Source organism: Stegodyphus dumicola, chromosome 11, assembly GCF_044657685.1.
Source record: "Stegodyphus dumicola isolate Sdum_Otavi_A_Nest chromosome 11, ASM4465768v1".
NCBI lineage: Eukaryota > Metazoa > Arthropoda > Arachnida > Araneae > Eresidae > Stegodyphus > Stegodyphus dumicola.
In genome coordinates this window covers 64,548,065-64,575,451 of record NC_140778.1, presented here as the reverse complement: position 1 = coordinate 64,575,451, position 27,387 = coordinate 64,548,065, and the positions used below count along the sequence as shown (strand labels likewise).

Genomic DNA, 27,387 nt, shown 5'->3' with positions numbered 1-27,387 from the left:
GTAAAATCACGAGTGCGTTTCTTATCTTTCATTGTATTAAAAAGGGCTGAAATTAAAAATATTCTATTATTATTCAGTAATTATGACGTCATTATTTGGTAACTATTTTTTTCTTCAATATTTCGTACCCAGTGTTGCAGTTTCTGGAACCTAAAAACCAAATGTTTATATTCTGAGAGGCAACGCGGATTTCAGGTCGGCAGATTTTCGGTATTTGACTATACTACCACCACCATTCTTGAACAAAGCTCAGATGGCATAAATTTATGAGTGTTAGAGAAAAAACTCAATCAGGATGTTGGGGGTTTTAATTTTTAAATTTAATGGTTAAAAATACTTTGTGTACCACCGGTTGAGAACCCCTGTCCTAGGCTATTGTCATGAATTTCAAATTTTTATTTAACTTAACGAAAGTTGAAGTTGTGAATTTTAATTGAGATGTAGTGACAGATAAGTTTTACTAATTCTGTTTGTCTCGTGTTAATTTTTAAAAATGCCAAAATATAGTCTTAATACGAGGGCCAACCAGGAAGTAGATTACGTTTCCGTCTGTGTCCGCTAGGGGCGGGGCTAGCGCGGCCATCTTGGGGTCAGAGCGTTGCACAGCTCAGTCTGCATCTAGCCGTGCTAGTGAGAGATTCGTGCTGTGCTCCGTTCAGATACTGTGACGGTTTGAAATGTCTGCGTTAATTGAAAATCCCGCGAGCTGCGAGGTGCGCTCAGTAATAAGGTTTCTGACTGCAAAAAACTAAACCGATAGAAATCTATCGGCAGCTTCGTGAAGTGTATGGGGACAACATTATCACTGAAGGTGGAGTGCGTCAGTGGGTCATAAGATTTCAAAATGGCCGAACCAATGTTCACGACGAAGATCGAAGTGGGAGACCCAGCATAGTGACCGCCGAACTTCTCGAAAAAGTCGATGCTAAAGTCCGTGAAAATCGAAATTTCACAATAACGGAACTTTCTTTGAGTTTTCCACAAATTTCGCGAAGTTTGTTGCACGAAATCATCAGCGAAAAGCTTGGTTACCACAAGTTTTGTGCAAGATGGAAGGCAAGAAGAGGTAACGAAGTGGTTGAAGGCGCAGGCGGCCGAATTTTTCGACGAAGGAATTTCCAAGCTCGTACATCGCTACGATAAATGCCTTAATTTGTATGGTGACTATGTAGAAAAGTAGTATTTGAGTGTGGCTTTCATCTGTATATAATAAAATTTGTTTCCTATACTTTGTTTATTTTTTTATTCCAAAACGTAATCTACTTTCTGGATAGCCCTCGTAATTGTTCAAAATCTGACTGATTATCAGCTTAACTTATAGCTTTTCAAGATACTGTGAGCATTCTTTTAGAACTCACAATTGGTTGTACCTCTCTTTTCTGTTCAGTAACTTTTTTGAGTAACTGCATGGGAGAAATATTTAGATTTAATTCTTGAAGTAAAAATGAAAAGAATTAAAAAAATGTAATGGGATTTATTTAAGGTAAATACATCAGCTAAATCTGAAATAAAAGAAAACCTTATGTATATATATAATAAACCTTGCCATGGGGGCTTACTCTGAAAATGACATGCATTTCTGACATCCACATCAACTGGCTGCATGAGCATTTTTGTGTTTTACATGTATACGAATCAGTTTCCTTTAGAAAGTCTTCCACAAAGGCATTGCTTCCATTAGGCAGATATTCCTAGTTCAGCGTTTCCCTAGCATTTTTTACCGCGGGCTCGGTACAAGCTTTTAAAAATTTTCGCGACCCACCTAATGAAAACAAACCTTTTTATTTACAAAACAAATTTTATTTTTTAATAAAAATCAAGTTATTTGTTTGTTTATTTCATACACAAAATTTTTGAAAAATTATATAAGAAAAATATAAGTGATTAAAAATTAACAGTTATATTAATTTAAAACTTTAGTAAATGAAGTTAACCTTGTTTTCACATATTTTGTCTTTAGTGCGAAGGGCGATGTTGTTTGTCATCACATAACAATTTCAAATTAGGAGGTAATGATGTTACTTTTATTTTCAAATTAGGTTCAAGCTTCACACGTGTAAGTGGTGACTGCAGGCATTAAAATTTGTACCACCTTTTTCACTTACACTTGGATACTCCTTTTGACAGCACAACCAAAAATTAATTAGTGGTACAGTTTCAAACACTTTTTCAAATCGATGTCACATGAAATTTCAATTAAATTATCAACTTCTTGCTCACTAAGATTAAACATTTCTTCCTTTTCAATTTCGACAGAAAAAGGATCTTTAATCGACATATCATTTGAAGGAATATCCGGAAAGTAGTCTTTAAAACTATTTATTAGCTCCGAAAGATGTTCTTGAATTGAAACTGATAGTGTTTCCAGATGTAAATCTCCTTTGTCATTGTTTGCATGGGTTTCAATAAATTTATGTAATATTCAAAAGATTTAAAATTTCCTTTTGAAAGTCGGTTTTCCACAGAGTCATTTTTTAAATTGTTGCAGCAACTTTTTCTGATACTTTGAAAATATTTAATCCAAAGCCTTGCAAATTTAAACTCAATTCATTGAATGTAGCAAATATGTCACGCAAATAAGCTACTTTTATTAACCACTGAAAATTGTGGAATCTATCCTTAAATGGAAAAATATATTCTTTTTTAAATGATGAGTGTTCATTCAGAAATAACAAAGCTTCGTCTTTTAGCTAAAACAGACATTTTAAAACATTTGCTTTTGAAAGCCATTGTGAATTACAATACAAAAAGATGTGTTTATGATCATTTCCTTGTATAATTTGGTAAAAGTCTGCTATGAAATGGGTAAGATTTTATGTAGTGTACAAACTTAACACATTGTCCCAAAGTTATGTTTAAATTAAAAGGCAAGCGTTTTATTGCCAATGCTTTTCTATAGATTATGACAATGCACCCATACACAATTAAGGGCTAATTCTTGAATTTATGTAACCAAACCTTTATAACAGCCTGTCATTGCAACGTGCTCTGTCGCTACTTTGATCAACACACTTCATCCAATCAATACTGTGGCCAGTGACGAAATCATTTGTAAGCCTAAAAGTCTCATCTAAGGTCGTTCTTGTCAGTAGCCTTTTACAAAACAAAAGATTTTCTTGTATGGTGTTTTCATCAATCTGATAAAACACATTAGATTTGTATTATCCTTGATACCTGTGCTTTCATCTACTTGTAAGGAAAAACACATTTTTTTACTTTAACAACTAGTTTGTCTTCTAAGTGTTTCGCAGTATCATCAATTCTCTGTTTAACTGTAATATTTGACAATGGCATTGCTGAAAATAAACTTTTTCCTTTATTCTGCATAAATTATTTGCGACAATTTTTAAAGTGGGAAGTATTAATTTTTCTCCATTATGAGGGTACCTAGTCTCAGCTATTAATCTTTAAATTTCAAAAGCTGTCAAAGTGAGGTTTTTATTTGACTGGTGAGAAAAGAGTGCATTTTTTTCTGTAAGCAACAATCAATCCCTTTTTCTTATCAGCAAAACAGTTAATTGGCTTTTCAGAGTACTTAGAATGAAGTGTTTCTAAATGCCATTTCAACTGTGATGGTTTCATACTTTCATTTGAAAGTTGCTTATTGCAAATAATACATACAGAAGGGCAAATTATTTTGACTGCCGCCGCCAATCAACCGAAAACATCAATATTCGTCACAATATTTGCAAGTCCAATTGGCTTTATGCTTGTTGTTTTGGGACTGTGTACCTGCTTTAGGGGCTTCAGACAAAGTATCTTTATGATCATGATGTTTTTTAGCTTTGCTTGTACTTTGGTTGATCATCATTTAAATTTCTGTTTTTGTTGATTAACTACTTATCCATTTTTAAAAAAGGTCGGAAACTTTTATGAAAAGTTTGCGGTGCATATACCAAAGATTGCAATAGTTTGAATGACCAAATCACAGGCAAACATGTGCAAGCATGTAAACAACGCATAAATGTGCAGGAAGGGGAAGACCTAGCAATGTTAACAGCACAATGGATAAAGCTATATGAAAGAGTATAAATACATACTTTGCCACTATTGCTAGTGTCTAACTGATGTAAAAAAAAAAAAATTTCATGACTTGGCAAAATTTCTGTATGACCTGGTGCTGGATCACGACCCACACTTTGGGAAATGCTGCCCTAGTGTGCTTTGCCATTATCAACTAAACTGAAAACAATTTAAATCACAATTGTAGATGATATTGAAAGGCTGTGCTTTATTTGGCTTTTATAACATCTGTTTCTTCGTGTTTCAGGTAGAAATTTAATATTTCGACTTTACACTCTGATTTCTCTTTGCCTTTGAAAAAATACATGCGCAGTCACATATTAAGCTATGCACAACTGAAAAGTCTTTGTTGCTAGTGCAAAATGTATCATTTGGAGAAACTTTAGATGCATTAATGCATGAAAATTCTTTAGAATACGAGTCTTTAAATTCTTGTTTCACAATTGTAACCTCTTGTTCTGAGACAGCATAATTCGCAAACTTTTAAGTTCCAGACTAATCACAGTTTGCAAGAAATGCTATATTATAACCGAATGGAACCTCCAAGGTAAGCAAGTCATTTTCTGCAGAGTATTTATTAAAAAGTTAAGGGTCAGAATTTGCTGAACTGTAATTGGTTACTCTTAAAAAATTAGGAAAACCACAAAAAAACTTAACATGCCGTACATGATGCCATGAGCATAATATTTCTCTTGGCTTCCTTTCAGTAAGGTCTGTAACTTTTTCAATATTTTCCATAATTTGTGGTTTTTAAGGAAAAGGAGTGGGGAACTTTTAGAAAATTCAGAGGGCCAATAGTAATTGGAGTGTATGTGTTTATAAATGTGCTCAATAATAGTTTGACAGTTGCAACTGCAACTTTGGCTGGCATTCTACCAAAACATTTACAATCATGCAAAACGAGTTAATTACATGCTGTAGGGTGAGGGGTCACATGAAAGTCATCTCTTCATCGGAAAGAGATATATGACCAAAGAAGAAACTTCTATCTGTCATTGGGGGGTCTTCTTGTGTCAGTTGCCTTTCCCCCTTCTATCCTCTCCAGAATTAATGAATTTTGTATGAGCATTGCATATTTCATCACTTATTTTTAAAAATAAGATCACTGAAAATCATGGAACTATATTTTTTAGCAAAGTACTTTTTTTTTTAATTATTATTATTTTAGTGTGTGTGTGTATGAGAGAGAGAGCAGGATCTGACCTAATTGTAGTTGATGATTTAACTAGATCATTTATTATTAATAAATTTATTTTTCCAGTATGTATACATATTCATACATTTAGCTCAAAGATAGAAATAATACATAATAATTAATTATAGTACAGTACAAAGTCCGTAATCGGATGTCTATAATCCGGACCTCAAAGCCACAAACTTTATGCATGCGCGCTTTGAAAGAATTGTTTAATAAAGTAAACAAATAAATATTAAGCTCTCTTTTTTTTTTTTTTTTTTTGTAAAATTTGATTTGCTTTAGATCATAATTGCTCTTTATTTCATAAATTACGGTTTCATATTTTTAATTGTATAACTTCTGCATGCCATCTTACCAGATTTAAATTTATGATCTGTAATCCGGAATCGCCAAAGTCCCGACGAGACCAGATTATAGACTTTGTACTGTATAATTATTTACTACAGTACAAAGTCCGTAATCCGGACGTACATTATTCGGAATAATCTAAAATCCAAACCTCAAAGCCACAAACATTATTTATTTATTTTTTTTCTTGTATGCTTTACACCTGCTTATTTGATTTTTCTTTCCATAATAAAACATGTGGAGATTTTCGCATAAAAATTCCGATTTTAAATTTCACTTAAGCACTAAATAAAATACCTCATTATGGAAAACAATCATGTAAGCATAAATTTGGTAGATTAATACTTTGTTTCTGTAGCTGAGTATCTGCTTGGCATACATCTCAAATGTTCCGTTTACCGCTGTTCACCGCGCTTACCGAAAGATTCACTTATTTTATATCCCTGATGCCGACCTAGTGAGTCATTATTTATTATATTTTGCTTTCATCACCACATGTTTATCAATACGTGATGGCTTCAATAATAACTCATGCAGTGTTGTCTAAACTGTTTTTTTATATTAGTAATTGAGTAACAAGAGTATGGCAACCTTTTATGCTAACATTACACTTGGCGATGATTATAAATTTTTAAATGTTCTAGGAAGTATTGACGAGGAAAATTTCAACAAAAATTTGTTTTCATGTGCTAAAAATAGATTTTGTTAATGAAACTCATAGGCCAGAAGATTACATTTTCAATTTTAGTTAATAATAACTGATATTTTACTCACTATAAACCCAGAAGCGGAGGCAGAATTTAGGGAAGACCAAAATTTTTGGAATTTGGGAAAGCACCGAGTGGAAAAATTAAGGGATGAGAAGTTTTTTATGATTTAGGGAAAGCACTGGAATGCAAAGTTTAGGTGCGGTGAAAATTTAGAACTTAGGAAGGCGCTTTGTAGCAGAATTTAGGACCTGCCTTTGCTTCCGTCGCCAGTCTTGTAATACACAGCCAATAATGTATAATGAACGCTATTAAGCTAGGCTAAAATTTTCTTTACTGGTTCTAAGGCATTTCAGTTAATGTAGTGGACTGTGCTGCTCCCTAATCTTTTAGTTTGATCCAGCTTATTATTTTTTGCAGACTGTTATTATTACAGCAATTTTATAAAAACTAAGCCTTGAACTTTCGATTATGTCGAAAAGAGTTCCTAATTTTGGAGCTGCCAAAGAATCTACGAAGCAAAACGATGTTTCGATGTCCATTAAACAAAAAGTGAAATTGCTGCAAAAAATGGATAAAGGCATGTCTGTCTCAAAATTATGCGAGGAGTATGGCATTGGAAAGTCAAATGTATATGACATAAGAAAAAAGAAAAAGGAACTTTTGGAATTTTTTGTGTAAGCAACTTAAACAACTTACATTGAAAGAAATGTTTAATAAAGTAAACAAATAAATAAAGTTTTTTTTTATATATTTATTATTTTATTTATTTATTTTTTTTGGTAAATTTTGATACTCTTTATATCATAATTGTTCTTTATTTCATGAATTATGATTTCATATGTTTAATTGTATAATTTCTGCATGCCATCTAACCAGATTTAAATTGTTGATGTAATATCCGGAAAAACCCCAAATCCAGAATCGCCAAAGTCCCGACAAGTCAGGATTTCGGACTTTGTACTGTATTGTAACATATTAAATTATAATTATATAGCAATTGAATAATTATAATGGAAATTATAGAACAATAGTTTTTGTTATACCTTTTATTATTAAATTATGTACATATAGAAAAATAAAGTTTTCAAAACACTTGGGTATTCTAATTATAGAGCAATAGTTTTATTACACCTTTTATTATTAAATTATGTACATATAGAAAAATTAAATTTTCAGGACACTCGGGTATATATAAGTTCATAAATATAGAAGGAAACAAAAAAAAAAAAAAAAAAACTACTGATAAATGCGTAAAATTAAACATAGTGTAATCAATTACGTAATAACAAGTGATGATCAACTTAGATTACTTGAAATAATTTTCCATGATAAACATATCAGCTTAGAAATAATTTTCTGCTATTTAAGTTCCATGTTCTTTGAATGTTGTGAAAATAAAGAAGGAAATTCCCTATTGCATAATTTATATCAATTCTTCCTGTTTTGTGAATAAATCGGTCCGAATGGCACGTGCATCTTTGTGTTGATGGTCACAGCTATCGCAGTTAAACTATAATTTGTTAAGTGTCACACAATATGTAGGTCATCCTCTTAAAAATTCTTTAAATATTTAAGTAATTGGTCTTAGTCTTGAAATTTAAATAAAGTTTGATATTTGTCTCATAATGGAATTACAGAATTTTTAATATTCTGACAGTATACTCTAGCTAATCTGATGAATTCTGTGATGGGGTAATCCTTAGCATATGCTTGGACTTGCTGTGAAAACAAATATCTCAACAAACTAATAATAGGTAAGTACTAATAATATCAAAGGAATAATTTTAAATATTTAGCGCATGCATATGGTAAAAATTTAAATCATGTAGTATTTTAATGTGGTAAATAGAAATAATAAATTGGTTATTTAAAGTTTTGTTTATATAAGTGAGGAAAAACTGGAAACAAAGCCGTGAAAAGTTATTAAATCTTATACATACAGTAAAAGCCTGGCCGTCTGGCATTCAACTAATTGAAAAGCTCAACTGACTGAAATATTTTAAAACTTTAGGAAAAAAATTTTTTTTTTGAATTAAAAATTTAAGCAAATGAGACTTGGGAAGCAATCCCAAAGGACATGTAGGTCTAGACTGAGAACAAACAAAAACTATTGCAAACAGTGTAATTTATTGCCAGTTCAGAATAAGCATGATATTACAATGCAGTCGTAAGATCTTCACGTTTGTTTTATGTAAACTTGAATAATTCTTGATAAACCTTGATTAAGTAAATAGTAATATTAAATTCTTGTACTACTTATGTATTGATTAGGTTATTAATCTAGTATTCAGTAATGCTTGTTTTTGTTGGGACTTGAAATTGGTTACATAGTAGAATTTTACGTGGCATTGGAGAGCACTGGATGTAAATGACAAAACATAAAGTTTTAATCAGGTCTTTCCTTATATTTGAGAGGATAGAGGAACAATTTATGCCAATCTATGACGTATGGAAAAAAGCAAGATAAACACGTTAAATTAATATGATAACTGCTGACTCATATCTGTCAGATCAACATGTTATATGATGTCATCGGGTGTTGGACTACCTGTCATGAGTTTCTACATAGTAGATGCTGGCGTGGAATTAAATCCCACACTCAGTGAACTCTTATTGCCATTCTTGTCTTCGACAATTACATCCACGTCAGCATTCCATGCCCTGAAACATCGTTTCCGGATGGGGAGTACCACAGCTACAGTTAACGGCAACAATGATAACAGCCACATGTCAGTGCGATAATCTGCTCTTATACTGCAGATATCATGTAGTGCATCGTAATCCCAAAGCACTCTTCTGCTACTGTTTCATATGGAAGCTTATCTGGAAGATTAGAAAAATCATGGGGGTTCCACAAGGCTGGTGTGTAAGAGGGGCAGAGCTGCACTTACATATCTACGAGGGCTATCCAGAAAGTAGATTACGTTTTGGAATAAAAAAATAAACAAAGTATAGGAAACAAATTTTATTATATACAGATGAAAGCCACACTCAAATACTACTTTTCTACATAGTCACCATACAAATTAAGGCATTTATTGTAGCGATGTACGAGCTTGGAAATTCCTTCGTCGAAAAATTCGGCCGCCTGCGCCTTCAACCACTTCGTTACCTCTTCTTGCAGCTGTGCGTCGTCATCAAAACGCTGCATAGCCAGCCACTTCTTCATTGCTGGGAATAGGTGGAAGTCGCTCGGTGCCAGGTCGGGACTGTACGGCGGATGAGGAAACAACTCCCACTTAAAAGATTCAAGAACTTTACGAGTGACATTTGCCGTGTGGGGCCGGGCGTTGTCGTGAATCAACAAGATCTTAGAGCTCAACATTCCTCTGCGCTTGTTTTGAATTGCTCTTCTGAGTTTTTGGAGAGTTTGGCAATACCTTTGAGAATTTATTGTAGTGCCTCTTTCCAGGAAGTCCACCAAAATTACACCTTTTCTGTCCCAAAAAACAGTCGCCATCATCTTCCTTGCCGACATTGTTTGCATGCATTTCTTGGGTTTTTGGGGAGAACTTGTGTGCCCCCACTGCATTGATTGCAATTTCGTTTCACAGTTCACATGTTTCACCCATGTTTCGTCACCAGTAACGATGCGATCGAGTAAAGAGTCACCATCCTTATGGTAAGCGTCCAAAAAGTTCAACGCTGCAGCCATTCGCTGATTTTTGTGGTCCTCTGTCAAGATTTTTGGAATCCATCTTGCACAAAACTTGTGGTAACCAAGCTTTTCGCTGATGATTTCGTGCAACCACACTTCGCGAAATTTGTGGAAAACTCAAAGAAAGTTCCGTTGTTGTGAAATTTCGATTTTCACGGACTTTAGCATCTAATTTTTCGAGAAGTTCGGCGGTCACTATGCTGGGTCTCCCACTTCGATCTTCGTCGTGAACATTGGTTCGGCCATTTTGAAACCTTATGACCCACTGACGCACTCCACCTTCAGTGATAATGTTGTCCCCATACACTTCACGAAGCTACCGATAGATTTCTATCGGTTTACAGTTTTTTGCAGTCAGAAACCTTATTACTGAGCGCACCTCGCAGCTCGCGGGATTTTCAATTAACGCAGACATTTCAAACCGTCACAGTATCTGAACGGAGCACAGCACGAATCTCTCACTAGCACGGCTAGATGCAGACTGAGCTGCGCAACGCTCTGACCCCAAGATGGCCGCGCTAGCCCCGCCCCTAGCGGACACAGACGGAAACGTAATCTACTTCCTGGATGGCCCTCGTAGTTTCTCAGTGAGTTCAATTACTGTGAGAATCAGTTCTGGTTTTTCAAAAAAATGTTCCATTTTCTTCAGTTTCATGGTAATTTCTTTTAACTCCAGTGCTATTGTTTTTAGGTATGAGTTTCTAATCATATGTAAGAATTTGTTTATTTCTTCAACTTCGGCTGCCAGCAGTTTGCTGCTGATCTGGTTCTGGAATGCTTTGATATAATTTTTTTCTTTTCTTGGTCTCAAATCTTCAGATTGATGTTTGTTACTGTTGGATAATTTTGAGAAATTTTGTTCTCTTCATTCAGGAATATGTTTGCCTCTGCAGAGAACCTGGGGGGGGGGGGGTGATCTCTTTTTTTAGCTCATGATAGTAAGCTTTGTTTTTTCATGCATTTCAGACAGTGCTCTTTGTTAAAATATGCTGCCTGGGAATGTCCATATCTTTGGCATTAGTAACACTGGATTAAGCTTAAATGCTTTGATTTGAACATGCAGGGAAAGCATGGTCTTAATTTGGAAGATCATAAAGATTTTAAACAATTGTACATCTATTCCTTTTCAGCACTGTGCAGCTGTAAGAGGGATATGTGAATTTCCAAACAACTTGCAACTCTCCAGTACTCACAATTTATTTCTTAAGTTCCCAACCTCTGATCATCATTCCTTTTTTAATGTGTTTTGGTGTCTACCTGTTTGCAACATCATTATTTTGAGTTGTGAGGCTGTCACATACAGTGACATGCAATGCTATAAGAAAGAGGTTTTTTCCAGCATGATTTTGAATAGTATGTTTTTTAAAATTAAGACTGAAAATTTAACACTGATTTTTGTTGTTTGACTTCTGAATTAGTATGTTTTCTAGCCAAGTCATTTGCACTAGAGTATGTGTTGTGGGTATGTACTCATGACATTTTATTGAATTTGGGGAAAATGTTTTGCCTGTAACTTTGTCTCACACAGCTGTTCGCTTAAGTCAACTAATCGGATATCTTGGAAACGAAGATCCCCCAAACTATTTCTTTTGTCGTGCAGCTGCAGATAGCTAATAGGTCTGACAGCAGTTCAGTCAAATAATATTCCCTTGGTTGCTTCTGTATGTAGTTATGGTTTAAAAAATAGCATTTCTGTGATTTAAGTAAAGATTTTTCTGTGATTTTCCATCTGATTAGAATAATGGGATTTGATCATTAGGGTGGAACTTTAGAATTAGATTATTAAGATCAAATGTTAAAATAGCTAGCAGTGATGACGTAATATTATAATGTAAGAAAAACATCTAATATGTGGGAGATACAGATAACAGGCAGTAGAATGAATAATGATGACTTTAAAATAGCAAACTGTTATATTTTATGCACAGATGTAAAGCAACTGTAGACGAAATGGAGAGGAAATGACAACGTAAAATAAAATTCATAATTTATTTTACGAGGTGTGAATTAGCATATTTTGTCCTTTATGTTTTCCGATATGTTCTAATACATGGTTCCTCTTTTCTTTCTTTTTTTTTCTGTGTGTAATGGAAAATACCTACAGTAATTGGTAATAAAAGTAGTGCAGGATATACATGTTTGTTTCAGTATATTTATCACTTTTGTGTTGCATTTAAATTATTAATTTCTGAAGATATTAGCATCAGCTTGTATGCATAAGCATGTTTTAGGTTGTATGTAGTGCATGTCCTGTAGTGAAGATCGTTGACGTAATCAGATGCTTGTACAATGCAGTGTTTAGAATATGTGTGCAATGTAACTTTATGTTTATTTTTGAACAGAGTAAATGTTTTTTCCCTTTATAATTATTGTCTGTGTTTGTGATTGCTCTAAATAAGTAATGTATACCAAGAATATTAATTGCAAAATCTTGGTTAATGATGTAAAAGAACCAGTTTGAACCATACAGTTTGTGGTTTTTATGTTTAAGTTTCACAAACCAAATATTATTTAATTGAAATCTTTTCTATTTTCTGGATTTTGCCCACATGTTTTCTTATTCTAGAACTTATGTAGATTTGAGTGGCAAGCACTTACTATAAAGTTGGAAGAATTGCACATAGTTATATAGTTTTAGCCTTCTTGGCAAAACTCCATTGCCGTGGAAAGTTTCTCTTTCTTGGTAACTCTACTGCTAGTTTCAAAACTTCTGTAATTTACTTTACTACTGCAATTTACTTACTGTTTATGCATCAGTGTAAACATTACACTTAAGGAAAATGGAAGGGGAGACTAAAGTTATGCAGAAACACTACACTAAGTTAAATTACGCATGACATTGCCGTGAGCAAATGAACATAATTTGTGTTGCAATATATGTCATATCAGTTAAGAAAAGTGCATGAAATGAAACCCTAACTCAAAAGTAAATTATAGGTATGAAATGTAGAAAATACACTTGTGTTCACAAACGTACTTGTATTTACCCACTAATGAAGTCTCTATACACAATACTCATACTTTGGTAAATAAAGTATCGCAAAAATGAGATATTAAATTGAATGACAGAAGAAAATGTAAAATTTTACTTTTGCTAACAAAAAGAGTTACAGCAAACTGTATTGCATGCAAAGCCATCAAAATCTGATGTTTCACTAGCTGAATTAAAGAGATTTAGCAAATCCTTATCTAAATAATCCATGTCTGCCAGATTTGGAGCTGAAAAAGAAGAGGAGTACAAATGTGTAAAATCTTTATGGTCTGTTGTTTATAATTCCATTATAGGGGTATAATTTCAGCTTCTTTTAATCCTGATAATGTGGATGATATTTTTATTGATTTCCATGCACTTCCTACCCATGTTTCAACTTCTTCATGAAATGATGTATGCATTTTGTCAATCCTTCATTCATCCAATAATTCCATTATTTTTTAACTTTGGCTCTGAAGGATTTATTAACTGATAAATCTAATGTTTGTAAGATTTTTGTGAAGCCACCTGAAATTATAGCTAAGGGCGTGCACAACTTTTGACACGTTTTTTCTAAATCAAGTAAATTAGAATTGTGGAATACGTTATCAACAATCCTTTATTTATCAACAATCCTTTTGTTTGGAATAAAGATCCCTTATGACATTGCTGTTAGCCAAACACCCTTATGATACTAAGGCTAACACACATATAAGTGAAGTTTCCATGTCCCATCATAAGCACAGATACAGTTCCTGCACCAATTTCATCAACACCTCTGTTTGCAGGAGTATCAAAAGCTAATGGTGTTTCACCAATATTTATTAGCTGTGATAGAATAATTTTTTTCTCATTAATCTGTCACATAGTTTAGGTTTTTTTTTTTTTTTTTTAATCCTGTCAGTTTGTTGGAAAAGTTGCTGACTGTTGTTCTGGTATGCACAGAAATATTTTTTCTTCCCTTAATCTGTCTACACCAGCAGGGTTTTCCTTTGAAGCCATTTATGTTAATTTGGTGCACCATAAATTTTGCTTGTAAGCAAATTTGTATAGTCAAAATTGTCATTCCATTTCCTCGTTACCCTTTAATCACTTTGCAAGGTTAGCCTCTAGATTTGGGTATATTATAGTACAACTTTGTTTGGCACATTTCTGCTTTAGCATATTTTCAAGTTTTTTTGAGTCTTCCAGCGTCAAATGCATCACTCATCCATTTCAACTTTTCGAGCTACTGCTCTGTTTTCAATTTGTATAGCACAGGAAATTACACTAAGCTGAAAACTAGCAGTTTAGTTCGTATGCCGATTAGGTGCCATTTTCAAAGATTTCTGACCTTTTTCTTACTTCAAAACTATCCAACAAGTACTTATACTGAGTTGACAGCATTTGTAGCTAGCAAAATGCCAAGAAAAATAGATTCATGCTGGAGAGGGAGAACAAGAAATAAGTTAGAGTTTGTTACTGCAAAGCAGGTGGAGTCATGTCCACGCTTGAAAGAAACTATAGTGGATTTACAGGTGGGAAGGGGAGATGATGAGTCCCAGAAGATTCATGAAAACTAAGAGAATAGAGGCTGTTCAAGCTGAAGTGAATGATGGTTTGAATGAGGGAATAATGTAACTTTTCCAAGATCTTGTTTACGCTGAAAAAGCACATAGGTTCATTCAAGGAAAAGAATATGATATAATAAATTTCGCAGAAAGCAGCTGAATGGTTTTTGTGTACCATTAAAATGTTTTTTAGCAAAAAAGAGACAATTCCCTCAGTTTTTTTAAGAACACTAATTTTTAAAGTGGAAAAAATAAAATAAAAAAACTTTTAAAGGTTATTTAATTGCACCTGATCTGTATACAAATTCTCTCACATACAATTGCGTTGAAATCCCATTTCTTACAGTTCTGTGCAGGTAATTATAAAAAATAACATTGCTGGATTAAAATTATAAATTTATGAGTCCAAATGCTTACTCGTCTCCTGGTTGATGTGTTCCTTAGTAATGTTAAACATTACTAAGGAACCTTAGTAAAATTACTAAATTACCTTAGTAAATTACCTTACTAAATTACCTTAGTAAAATTACTAAATTACCTTAGTAAATTACCTTAGTAAAATTACTAAATGACTCTTCCCTTTCTTTTATAAATGTAATGTAAAAAAACACCATAAAATAATTGTAGTATTGTTTTGTCAAGTATAAATATTCATAGCTCTTCTTTTTTTTTTCACTACGTGGAGTCCAAAAAAAGCTTTGTAGTCATTAAATCTTATTTTCAGTTATGTGTATTGAAATATATCAGTAACCTTAAATAATGCAGTGAAATCTCTAATAACCACTTCTGCAATTGAGCAGATTTTTCTGGAATATGAATTATCATTTGAATCATCTTTCTAATGTGATTCCAAAGAAGAGCAGAATGGTTTGAAACTGTAGATGATAAAACTCTGTGATATAAGTCTGTGACATTTTTAATGTAGCAAGTTTCCAGTTTCACAGATTAAATCATAAACAAGCATAAATTAAGATATTAAGAACATGTCCTTTGTCATAATTTATCTTTCATTTTATTTGTTTCTTAAATTGAAGCATATGTGCATTGTATGAATATTATCAGTTAAACTATGATTGTTATCCCTCAAATGCAAGTAATAACTTTTGCTGGGAGAAAGGAATAACCATGGTAGTGATTAACTCATAATTGTCAGTATTCTGTGTTTTTTGAGATGCTTAAAATCTTGAAAGTAATTTGGTATTTTACCAAAAAACAATACATTGGTGTGTTTTGGGTAGTATGAAACCTTTAATTATTGTTCATATAATGCACTTAATACTTTTTATTATTTGATTTTTAATGTCATAGTTGCCAACTGGTTTTACCAGGCAAGTCTTAGTTTTTGATCACGTCTCCTAGTTCTTAATTTTTAACTTTTACTAAGGGAATAAATATTAGGGAAAATATTTCCGAACAAAAAAAAAAAAAAAAAAAAAATATTAATGAAACTTTCCTTCTATAGATTCCATTCTTCCACCTTTGATGATTTTCAATGTATTTTTTTATTAAGTTCTGTTTGATCTGAATTGTTTTAAACTGTTGTAGACATTAGAATTTCTTGATAAAAATTCAATCAATATTTAATCAGGTAATATTTGTATTTAACTTTATTTTAGTAATGTAACATTATTTGGTACATTACTAAGTTTATTCACAAAATAGTGTGTATATTAATTTTATTTCACTATATTTCTATAAAGGAATTTGAGAAAAAAAGCTTGCCTTCCTTGCACAAGATTTTCTCAAAAGTGAAATAACATGAGACTTGCCTAATTATATATATTAATATATTTTACATCTAAATCATGTTATAAATAATTCAATAAATTGAAGAATGTTTAAAAAAGAGACTCATTTGCATATTGTAAATTTTGTTTCTTGCTTGAATTTTAAATGTATATGGTTATTTTTTACTTTAAAGAAATTTCACTGTGTATTGAGTGTTTTACAAATCTTATATATTCTATGCAAACTTTTCAATATCTTTTTCAGAAGTTCACCCATATCAAGAAAGAGACCTCTTTTAAATTCCTTTTTTGAGTAATTTATTAACAATGACAAGAAAAGTAAGTAATAGAAAGTTCCATCAGCAGCACTGTTATATTTACTAAATTATTATTTTTTTATTATATAAGAAGTGTGTTGTGAATTTACTCCTTATGCTCTAGAAATTGGATTTCATATTTATGTATGAATATTTCAGATTTAAAACATGCAGAATAATAAGTAATTAAGTAGCGAAATTTAAACTCACGTTAGTAGATTTTCTTTGCTTATTTTCCCGATTAGCAATTTAATGCTAGGCTCAGTAAATTTTTTAAATTTTCACATAATTTTGCCTTTCCTCTGTTGCACATATTTTTTCCCTCTGATGTCTAGTTTATTGGTAAATCATATCGTCTAGACTAATTTAATTTTTATAATTTTTATTTTATCCATTTAGTTTGTTTTAGCATTTCATCCATTTTATTTTACCTTCCATTTATTATTTGAAATGTATTTTATTCAGATTCTTCATTAAACTACCTGGACATGTCAGTTGTTCTCAATAAACTTTCCCAATATGTCATTTCACCTTACTTTCTGTATTTGTGTTCTATCTTGTACCCTTATCTACTGCCCGATGTGTTCAATCTTGTGAAATCATCTTTTTTATTTGTCCCCCCTTCTGTTTTGTTTTGATGATATCCTTCTTGTATTCAAGACTCCTTCATGCTAAGTTTCCCTAGGGCTTTACATCAGCTCAGTATCTGTCAAATGTTAGAGTGTTAATTTTACTATGTATTCTTTTCAAAATGTAGGTTTCTTTTAAAGAAATAATATTTTGATAGTTATTAATAGTTTGTTCATGACTACTTTTTATTTGTTCTTACTGTAACTACATTCTTTGGAAATTTAATTACATAAATTTTCCTTCTTTGGACAAAAGTTAGAAACGGGGAGAATTAGATTTCATATTTATCTATGAATATTTCATATTTTAAACATACAGAATTATTTTTAAGTAATAGCTTTTTAACTTCACATTAGTATAAATTATTATTGTATTAGTATCCATTGTAATCATTTTAACCTTTGTATTTTATTTATCTGCTTTTTCAAATTTGTCACTGTTGTGCAGATGCATTAATTTGCACTCTTTTTAAAATGTAGAAAGTGTTTTTACCAGATCAAATTGTATAAAAGGTTAAGGAGTGAAAATTTAATACACTCTCAAAATTCAGACTTGTATCCAAGCAAAATTTTCAAATATTTTGAACAAAGAAGTTTTATGATAATAATGATTGGCAGAGTGAAATTTGTTATTAATCGTATTTTTAAAATGATGATAATAAATTTTTAATATAAAATGCAATAATGGAGTTTTTTATGTTGATGCGTATAATTAAAACTGAGGTGCAAAGTGAAAATTTTATGAAGAAGTTGATTGGGAGTACAGTACCACTTATTGTGATCATGGTTAATGTTGTCATTTTCCTATTGTTATCAAACTGCCCGCGTCCCGCCCTTTTGTATACGAAAACATGGAAAGTGTGCTTATTATTGTGGTCAACAATTCAGTTAAGATGATAAAAACGTTACATAATACGTTTTCTATGTCACTAATCGAATTGCCCATGCCACACCCTTTTGGAAGCCAGTTTCTTCAGAATTCACAAGCGTTTTTTTATGGATTTTGAACTAGATTACAGATTTCATAGTTTAAACTGATTGACGATTGAGGCTTTTTCATTGCAATGAGAAGCTTTTGTTGTAACATCTTCATTTATTACCAGTTCTTTACAAATTCTATTAATTTGAAAATATCACTTTATATATAATTATCAACATAATTTTGATCACATAGAAATTAACGTGCTTGATATTGTTCCTAACACCAAACTTCGACTGTTTAAGGAGTCGATTTACATACTTCAAAATAAGTCACTTTATCCTTACGGACTGAATGTATATCTCAGTAATACCACTAATAGGCAGCACGAGATTTCTATATATGGACAATTCAGATTTTTTAGCACTACTACTAACAGAGGAACTAGAGGAGGTGATGCTAAAAACAAAAAAATTTTTTCGTCACAAGATCTGAAATTAATTATTCATAATCTTAATTCCTACCTTGGACATCAAGACTTCGTTAAAAATGCCATAAAACTTCTTCATACCTTTAAGAATACTACCTTATGGAATCTGATTAAAACAGTAAATCAACCGTCTCAATGCTCCAAAATAGTCAAGGATCTTATTTTAGACTTCTGCAATTTTAAACTAAAAAACAGTAATTTCTTTCGCAAAAAACTTTTTTGTACTATTCAGTTCAAACACCCTTCTTACGATAAGTTCAAAATTCCTAGCATTTTCAAAAAATATCAGCACTTGCTTCCTAACCAACCTGTCCAGATTCAACCCTGTTTTAAATTTGAAAAAACCTTGGGTCAACTAGTTATAAACCACCACGTTATAAAAGATAATAGCACTTGTTACTGCCAAATGCCTGTCTACAAAAAATATGTCGATCCTTTCCACCAACATATAGTCACAGGAGATCTTAATATTATAGAAAATACTGAATTACGTAACCTTATGCAACTTGGCACCAAGTTTCGTCCTACTTTCAGTATTAATAGACACGTCTGCCTCAAACAATTCAATAATGATCTAGATAAATTTATTATTATTGCTAGTACAAGATCCAATTTACCCACTACAACTTTTCTTGAATGGAAAGCTGCACTTATAAAAGAATTTCAATGTTTGCTTTTCAAGGCGCCTAATTTCAACTCTTTACACAATAAAAAACGCCTGGAGGATCTCATTCAAAAATTGCAACATAACTTTATCATCACGAAGATTGACAAAGCAAGCAACAATTTTAGTATTATTTGACAACACTTCTACTACAACCTTCTGCATAAAGAGTTAAATAACAATTGCACTTACCAAAAAATAACTTCCAGTACTCAGATTCTTCTAAATAAATTTAAAGCACTACATAAAAGACTTAAAATACAACCCCAGAAATATAACAACAGGTTTGCAAATCTCTATGCCTTACCGAAATTTCATAAGTCTCCAATTAAATTCAGATTCATAGCTAATAGTACTAAAAGTTATCTCAAAGAAATAGATTATCTCTTTGCGCAAAAACTTCGTATGATTCGTGAACTTATCAATAACTATGATTTTAAAGGTTTGCATTGCAACTGGATGATCTCTAGTAATGAACAAGTTATTAAAACTCTGAATTCCCTTCAAATAGAACATATCCAATGCTACGACTTTGAAAACCTTTATACATCTCTACCACTCGAAGAAATTTTTACAAGTTTACTTGCTCTTCCAGATTTATTTCCACAAATTTCTACCATTCTCAGCAACGAAAAATGGCAGCTATTCCTTACCAGCGTTCTCTTCAATAATTTTATTCAGTTTGACAATTACATCTATAAACAAGTTCAGGGAATACCTATGGGCGGGAATTTTTCAACTTCAGTTTGTGAATTATTCCTGTTCACTAAAGAACTAACCTATGTACGTTCACTCAGAACGGAAGAAAGTCTCTTTTTCCAACACATCTATAGATATATTGATGATGTCATAGCATTTAATAACTACAACAAAATAGAAAACGCTAATATCTACCCTGCTTGCTTAAAACTTAATAAAACCAATACAGAACAGCATGATATAGTCTACCTTGATTTACATATTATTGATTACCGTTTTATTAAAGTTTACGATAAAAGGAGAGAATTTAATTTTTCCACGCTTAAACTCACTAACTGGAAATCAAATATTTCCAAAAGAGTAATAATCAACACAATTTATTCACAGCTACTTAGAATGAAAAGAATTTGCAATACTGCGGATCACTTACAAGAAGAAATACTATACTTCGTAACAATTTTAAAAAGTAACCAAATACCACATAAAATAATTAAAAATTCCCTGACCAAAGCTGGCATTAACCTTACCTAATTATAGATTTTTTGAGTTAGATAATGATTTTTTATACCTAAAGCTTCGGACGGTTTAAGAAGGATGACTAATTCAGAGAATCTATTGTAAAAATGTACAGAAAATTCTTGTTTATTCATTCTCTTTCCTCCTAAAAAATTTGGGCACTTTCATCTTAAATACTATTATGTACATATTTTTAAATTTAAATTTTTTTAGTGGCCAATTTTACTGCTTTTATTAACAAATCGGGCTTTTTTCATTTTCATAGTAGGTTGATCGCCCGCTAGCTTGAAGAATTACGACTTTTTTAACAAATTACTGTTTTTTCCTTTTTCTCATGCTTTAATGGCTAAGTTTTTATAGTTTTAGCTGAATTTGCCATTTTCACTTCGAAAAAATTTTTTCCATCCTTCTACAAGCCAAGCGCCATTTTTTGAGCTCTTCTACACACGGTTCCCGAGGTTTCCGGCCCCCTCCGATAATAGGAGACGAGTTACAGATAACGAAAATCACTTCGCATTGGCTAAACGCCCACAACTCTTCGCTCCCCCCTACCTACGTCATCCAAAAATAAGACGCTTGAATTTAGCAGCCATTTTTCTGCATGTTTCCAGAGGGACAGCTTTACATCGCCGAAGGTCAGTTTTTTGTTTCTTTTGTTACAACTTTTTCTTGGTCTTAGCAAGACCCACTGAGATGTTCTTTTCTCAATTTTATTTTATATTGATTATTAACTACAAGTTTTCTTACAGTTTCATAAAATCTACAGTTTTTAAAAATTAAATTGTTAATCTTTAAGCTTGCAGGCCCAGCCCGAATATATTTGTATTTTTAGGACTAATAGCTCATCGCTATTTATTTTCGTTTTGATTTTAATTTTAGACTAGATTTAGAAAGTTTGATTTTGATTTACATATTTTAACACCTTAATGTGTCTTTCTGAGCGGACGTGTCGGGAAATTGGAACAGAGAATTGAGACTATTAAAATTTCCAAGACACTTTGTCAAAAAATTTTTTAGCGAAAAAGTTTCAATTGTCTGTTTCGGCGAAACGCGTAATGGGGTTAGCTTGATTCGACGTTCAAATAATTGAAATTTCCCTTGAAAAGCCTGTTTGGATGTCGAATTGGGCTAATTTACCATTTTCCGCTTACTTTTTAACTTTTACTGTTATTTAATTTTATTGTATTTATGTTTTACATGTCTAATGATTTGCTTTTCATGTGTATTAATTTTTGAAAACGTCTTTAACCTTTTGGAGCAGCAGCTCTTGGTAACTTTTAGGCGAGCTTTCTACAATATATATATATATATATCTGAAAACCTTCCAATTTGTGGCTCACATTGTAATGCTTAGCGAATAACTGTAATATATCATTAGCAGCGTATCGTGAGACTGGCAAATAATGGCTTGTTGTTCTGCTAAATTTTGTCTATTTTCTCTCACATGCTGATGAAATTAAGCCAGAATTATATTAGTTTAATTATTTATTATATTCCTGCATATTTTCTGCACATGTTCAAGGCTTATCCAGAATCAGCGCTAGGCAATTTGTCACCCAGTGCAATCTCAGCAGGTTCTAAATTCTGCCATTCATTGTAGTCGCACCAGCTCTGACACTGGTCCTTGGCATATCTGAATAACAAGTCAGTTATTCACAGTTTAAGCAAGCTCTGTTAAAATTTCTCTTTATCAACAACTCAACACTTTTCAGCACTGTCATCTGAAGTCTGAATCATCGCCAAAGATAATGTTAATTAAAAGGTTACCCAAGTCTTTGGTTACTGATATTTAAAAAAGAAATAGCCATTGCTGTATGAATCATTTCTCAAGTTGCAGTGTAAAATAATGTCTTTTGGCATACGTTTCTTTCTTGTGAAATATTTCATAATATTTATTTCATTTATTTATTTTTCTTAGTACTAAGAGTTGTCGAAGGACATATGAAAGAACATCTCTCATAGAGGAAAATACCAGATGATATGAGCTCATGTAATAATCCAGTCATTTTGTATTTATTTAAAAATTCCATGTTCTTCATTTTTGTATGTTAAATGTGATTGTTTCGAGTGTTGAAATTGTATTGTCATCGATACCAGTTTTTTTAATAAATATTTTTAGTTTTTATAGTGTAACTGTTGTGTGATTTCAAACTCAAAATGCACCTAAGTTGCTGTCGAAGTATTTTTGAAGCAACGATTATGTATGACAACTAATCTGACATGAGAGTGGCACATTATATTAACCTGAAAATATTATTGTAACTGGCTTGTGTGTCCATTATTTTCCATATGTGAAATTGAGATCCCATGGCATTTTTGCCTCTGATTTCATATTTATGGATGACAGTGCAGTACCTTGTCATACTGTAGCTGTTAAAAGATGAGGACATTACATAAGTACATTCCTCCAGTCTAAATCCTTGAACACAATATGTTTAGGCAAATGTTTAACAGCACATTCACAGCCATCCATGATATATTCCTTTTTTTTTTTTTTTTTTTTTTTTTTTTTTTTTTTTTGTGTGTGTGTGTGTGTGTGTGTGTGTGTGTACAGAAACAAATCTGCTTATCAATTTGGGTGAGAAATGTCATAAATGTCATATTTGCAACAAATCATTTACATTGAGAAGTGATATAAAGAGACACAAGTTTGGGCACAAAAGTGAGAATCCACTTAATCATTTGCATGGAAAATTACTGTTAGATATGTTTGTTTACACATATGAATGATATTTATAAGAAATTATTTGTATGCAAATGATATCTATATGAGCATATGATTATTCACACTAATAAAAACCCCATTGCTTAAAATGTTGGATATATTGGAGCTCCATGCGAACATTTCTGTGCACATCATAGAAATCCTAGCTTAAAATGTGTACATAAGTATGTAGAATAAATTGGGATAATATCTAATTTATCCTGTGTGGTGTAATACTGGGGATCATACAGAAGTTGTAATTAATGTGAACAATGCTATGTCTTCTTCAGACTTTGAAAGCAAGATCTATTTTACATCTAATAACATTCAAATTTTAAATATGCAGTAAAGTATGAACAAGTTTTTTAAATCGAAAATTAGTGAATTTGTAAGTTATATTTCAGGGAAATGCAATTTAGCAATATTTTTTCCCCCCTTGGAGGGTGCCAAAACACAGCAGATTCAAGGCGTATATAAATATTTTATCATTTTAATGCAAGTGATACACCTTGCATGTTTTCCAGTAATGACAACATAGTCCTCAGTGAAGAAAAGACAGATGAATCTTGATATTATTGCAGTTTTTTCTACAGAAACTTGTGGGTGCAACATTGCTGTAAGAACAAGAAAACAATATCATTATTCAAACATTTAATTCTGCCCCAATGTTTCTAAATATTCCTTCAGTATAAATTCAGCTGAAACAGCAGTTCTTCATGCCATTGCTCCAATTGCCCCTTTCCTTAATGCTATTCAGACATGAGCATGTGCCACCAACAATAGTTTTCTGAAAATTGCCATGTAACACATGAACTTTTTTTTCACCATTAGATATTTCAGTTATGCTTTAGAAATGTCTGATTTTATTATTAGATGCTTATTGATGTTACACTGATTTTTGTTGCATTAACACCTGCAATAAACATTATTTTCGTGATAATTCATGATCACCACACTTTTTATGGCAAATCACCATGATACTATTTCTTGCAAATTACAATAGAGTCAAGGTATATTTCTATTTTACCTGCAGCATGATCACACTTTTAGGGAAATGACTAAAGCAGGTATTAGAATAAAAATTTCTTTTAAATTTTGAAATTTTACAAACTGAATGCAATATAAAGCAATATAGAACCACAGTTCTTCGTTAACAACTTTCAAATATTTGATATTTTTACATATTTTCCTGATATATCATCTCCATATTCTATCTAAATAAAAAAAATCATGTATTGTAATTTTTTTTAATCGATAGACAGCTTAATTTACAAGAGGTGATCAAATGAAAAGGTACGAAACGACGTAAAAATGTAACAGTTAAATATTTGCATAATCCACCGTGGGAGAATGTAGCGAGACATCTCGGGATGCGATTGGAGTCTAGGATCGGAGCATGCACGGGCGCACGAGAGAGCAGAGGATCTTATCAAAAGCGGCGTCCAAACGATGCGGCAGTCCTTATGAGGACAGGATGGTGCTCACGTTGCAAAATTCGACAACTGAGGAGTAGCGAGGTGTTATCCGATTTCAGACAGCGGAAGGTGAGAAACCGGCAGCTATTCATCGCCGGATGGTGACAGTTTACGGGGAGAAATGTGTCTCTGATAAGTCTGTCAGAAAATAGAGTGCCCGGTTTCGTGCAGGCTTTGAGAGTGTGGGTGATGACCTGAGACCAGGCCAGGCGAACACTGTCACCACGAGCGATCTCGTCGACAGGGTGGACGACCTAGCGAGAAGTTATCGGCATGTCACATTGCGAATGTTGGCGCAAAAGGTGGATGTCAGCTATGGAACCGTGTGGACACTTGTTCACAACAGGTTGCGATATCGGAAGGTGTGTGCCGCTTGGATTCCAAAGAAGCTCACCGACCAGCAAAAGGAACTGCATATGAGGCTAGCATTGCAACATCTGTTTCAGTATCAGGAAGACCCCGCTTTCATGGAGCAGATCATCACAAGTGATGAGACCTGGTACCATCACTACAAGCCAGAGACAAAGCGGGACGGTATGCAGTGGAAGCATGCGTCGTCACCTTCCCCTAAAAATTAAAAGCCGTGCCGTCAGCAGGCAAGGTGTTGTTCACCGTCTTTTACAATGTTCAAGGTCCGCTACACGTGGAATTCCTCGAGCACAGAAAAACCATTAACTCTGATAACACGCGTTCACACGTCTCCAGAGTCACACATGTGGAACTGGCCAAGTTCAAGTGAGAGACATTGGATCATCCGCCCTACAGTCCAGACATGTCACCCTGTGATTTCCATGTGTTTGGTCCACTGAAGAAACACCTGAAATGGAAGCGCTTCGACTCGGACGAAGTACTCAAGGATGCTGTGAAGGACTGGGTCTCGTCACGACCATAGGAATTCTGGGAACAAGGATTCCTGTGACTTGTTCATCAGTGGGATCGTTGTGCTTAGGCCTATGGTGTATATTTTGAATAAAGTCTACATTTGTACCCACCGTGTCATTTCGTACCTTTTCATTTGATCACCCCTTGTAAAATGCAATCATAAATATGTTTGCATTTATTTAGAGGCCAAACGGTTAAATATATTTAATGTGAAGCCAGCAATGAAAGTCAGAAATTATCCAAATTGACATAAAGATATTTTTAAATTTTGAAAGCTGGAATTGCTAGCCATCAAAATATATTAGAATATTGACTTAAAAACCTTATGAAACATTGGATAATTATGACTAAAGTTTAATAAGTTTCATTGCAAATATGCAGTTTGAGGTTATTTAGTGAAATAGAGAGGAATTTGGGTGGAAACAAAGGAATGGATTTCTAGAGTAACAATAAGTAGAATTTAAAGATTAAAAGCTGAATGAGAATATTTAAGAAAGGCTAATGAATATAATTTAGATATTGCTACTGTTGTATTCAATTAAATGTAGAAATATTTTAAATCAAAATCATTTGAATTAAATATCTAAATTCATATATAACATCTTTTTGTTGTTTTAAATATAATGTATAAGATAAAAGTCACATCCTTCATATAACTAAATAATTATATACTTTAAATATCATTAATTATGACATAGTAAATTTATGTTTTAAAATATAAGCATCAGTGATACTGAAAGGCTAAATTTACACATTTCTTTTGACTTTTAACAGGAAATTACAAATAACAAAGAGAATCTTTGTTTTTCTTCCTATAAAATAAGATATTTTAATATTTTTGTAACATTTAAAATCTTATGTTGGATCTTGTGCCATATCAAGATGCAATATCAACAAAATCCTCTGGGTAACTTGGAAGTCCTTTCACAGGTCAAACCTTTCATCTGACATGTTCAAAGTTTTTCAGGTCTTGTAGTTACACAAGCTTGGTCAAATTTCCATTCCTTCCAAAGCAGCCGTTCAGTTTACATTAATGGAGCCATCAAATTCACATGTGTTCCTCAAGCTCAGAATTTTGCCAACACAAACGTGTCTTTAGAATAGCGTTAGAGTACATAAAACATCACCTTTAGATGAATGCTGAAAAAAAATTCATTCTAATTGATTATACGCATCATTTTTTGTCTAAACAGAAGTAGCTAATAATTAAAATAATAAGTGTTGATACATTATAATAATATTTATAAATTCAATAATTATATACTGTTACTGATGGTACAGAGTAAATAATTTAAAGCAAGTAATTTTAACAGTGCAAAAAAGTATTTTGGGGGATCCAGTAATGCAGAAAAGCAGTAATGCAAAAAAGTATTTTTGGGGAGAGGGCTGACAATTCTGTAGCATCGTATAAATATCTGAGATGAATTTTCACTCACTCTATGTTAATTTACTTATTTTTGTTGAAGTTTTCTCTTCATAGGTATAAGAAATCCGTGTAAACTCGGATAGTTCTAAGGGTGCTAACAGAGTATTTAGATTTTATTTGAATTTGTGAATATTCTACTTTCTGATTATTTGGCCAACCTTCTTAAAAAGCCAGCAACCATTGGCCAACCTAAGATGCAGAAGAGCTATTTCTAGAAATATATTAGCTATTTATAGAAATGGCAACACACTAAGAATTACATAAAATAGCAACCAATTAACAAAATCAAAAATGCAAGAAACATAACCAAAATTTGCCATTTTTCCCCCTGCTACACTTACCATGTACGTAGTGACCGGTTTTAGCTCCAAAAAACACTGAAATTGCAGAAGCTTGGCATCATGCACAAATTTCCACTGCATACATTGCTGCTTCTTCATGTACACAGCAATCTATTTTCACTTAAAAAAAACCTGCAAGA

General features: G+C 32.6%; 1 protein-coding gene across 2 annotated transcripts in view; it reads left to right on the top strand.

Annotated features, from left to right (window-relative positions):
- Positions 1-22,542, top strand: part of LOC118189504 (RNA-binding protein 4.1-like) — a 66,276-nt gene extending 43,734 nt beyond the window's left edge. Inside the window, exons 8-10 of one of the 2 annotated variants that reach the window (XR_004758283.2) lie at positions 7,937-8,033; positions 16,451-16,524; positions 22,338-22,542. Coding sequence is in view for 1 of the 2 variants with exons in the window: in XM_035360125.2 (XP_035216016.1) it covers positions 16,451-16,502 (52 nt within the window). In the remaining variant the exon portion in view is untranslated. The remainder of the gene's footprint in view (positions 1-7,936; positions 8,034-16,450; positions 16,525-22,337) is intronic. The other variant, XM_035360125.2, reaches the window with a different exon arrangement.
- Positions 22,543-27,387: the final 4,845 nt, after the last annotated feature.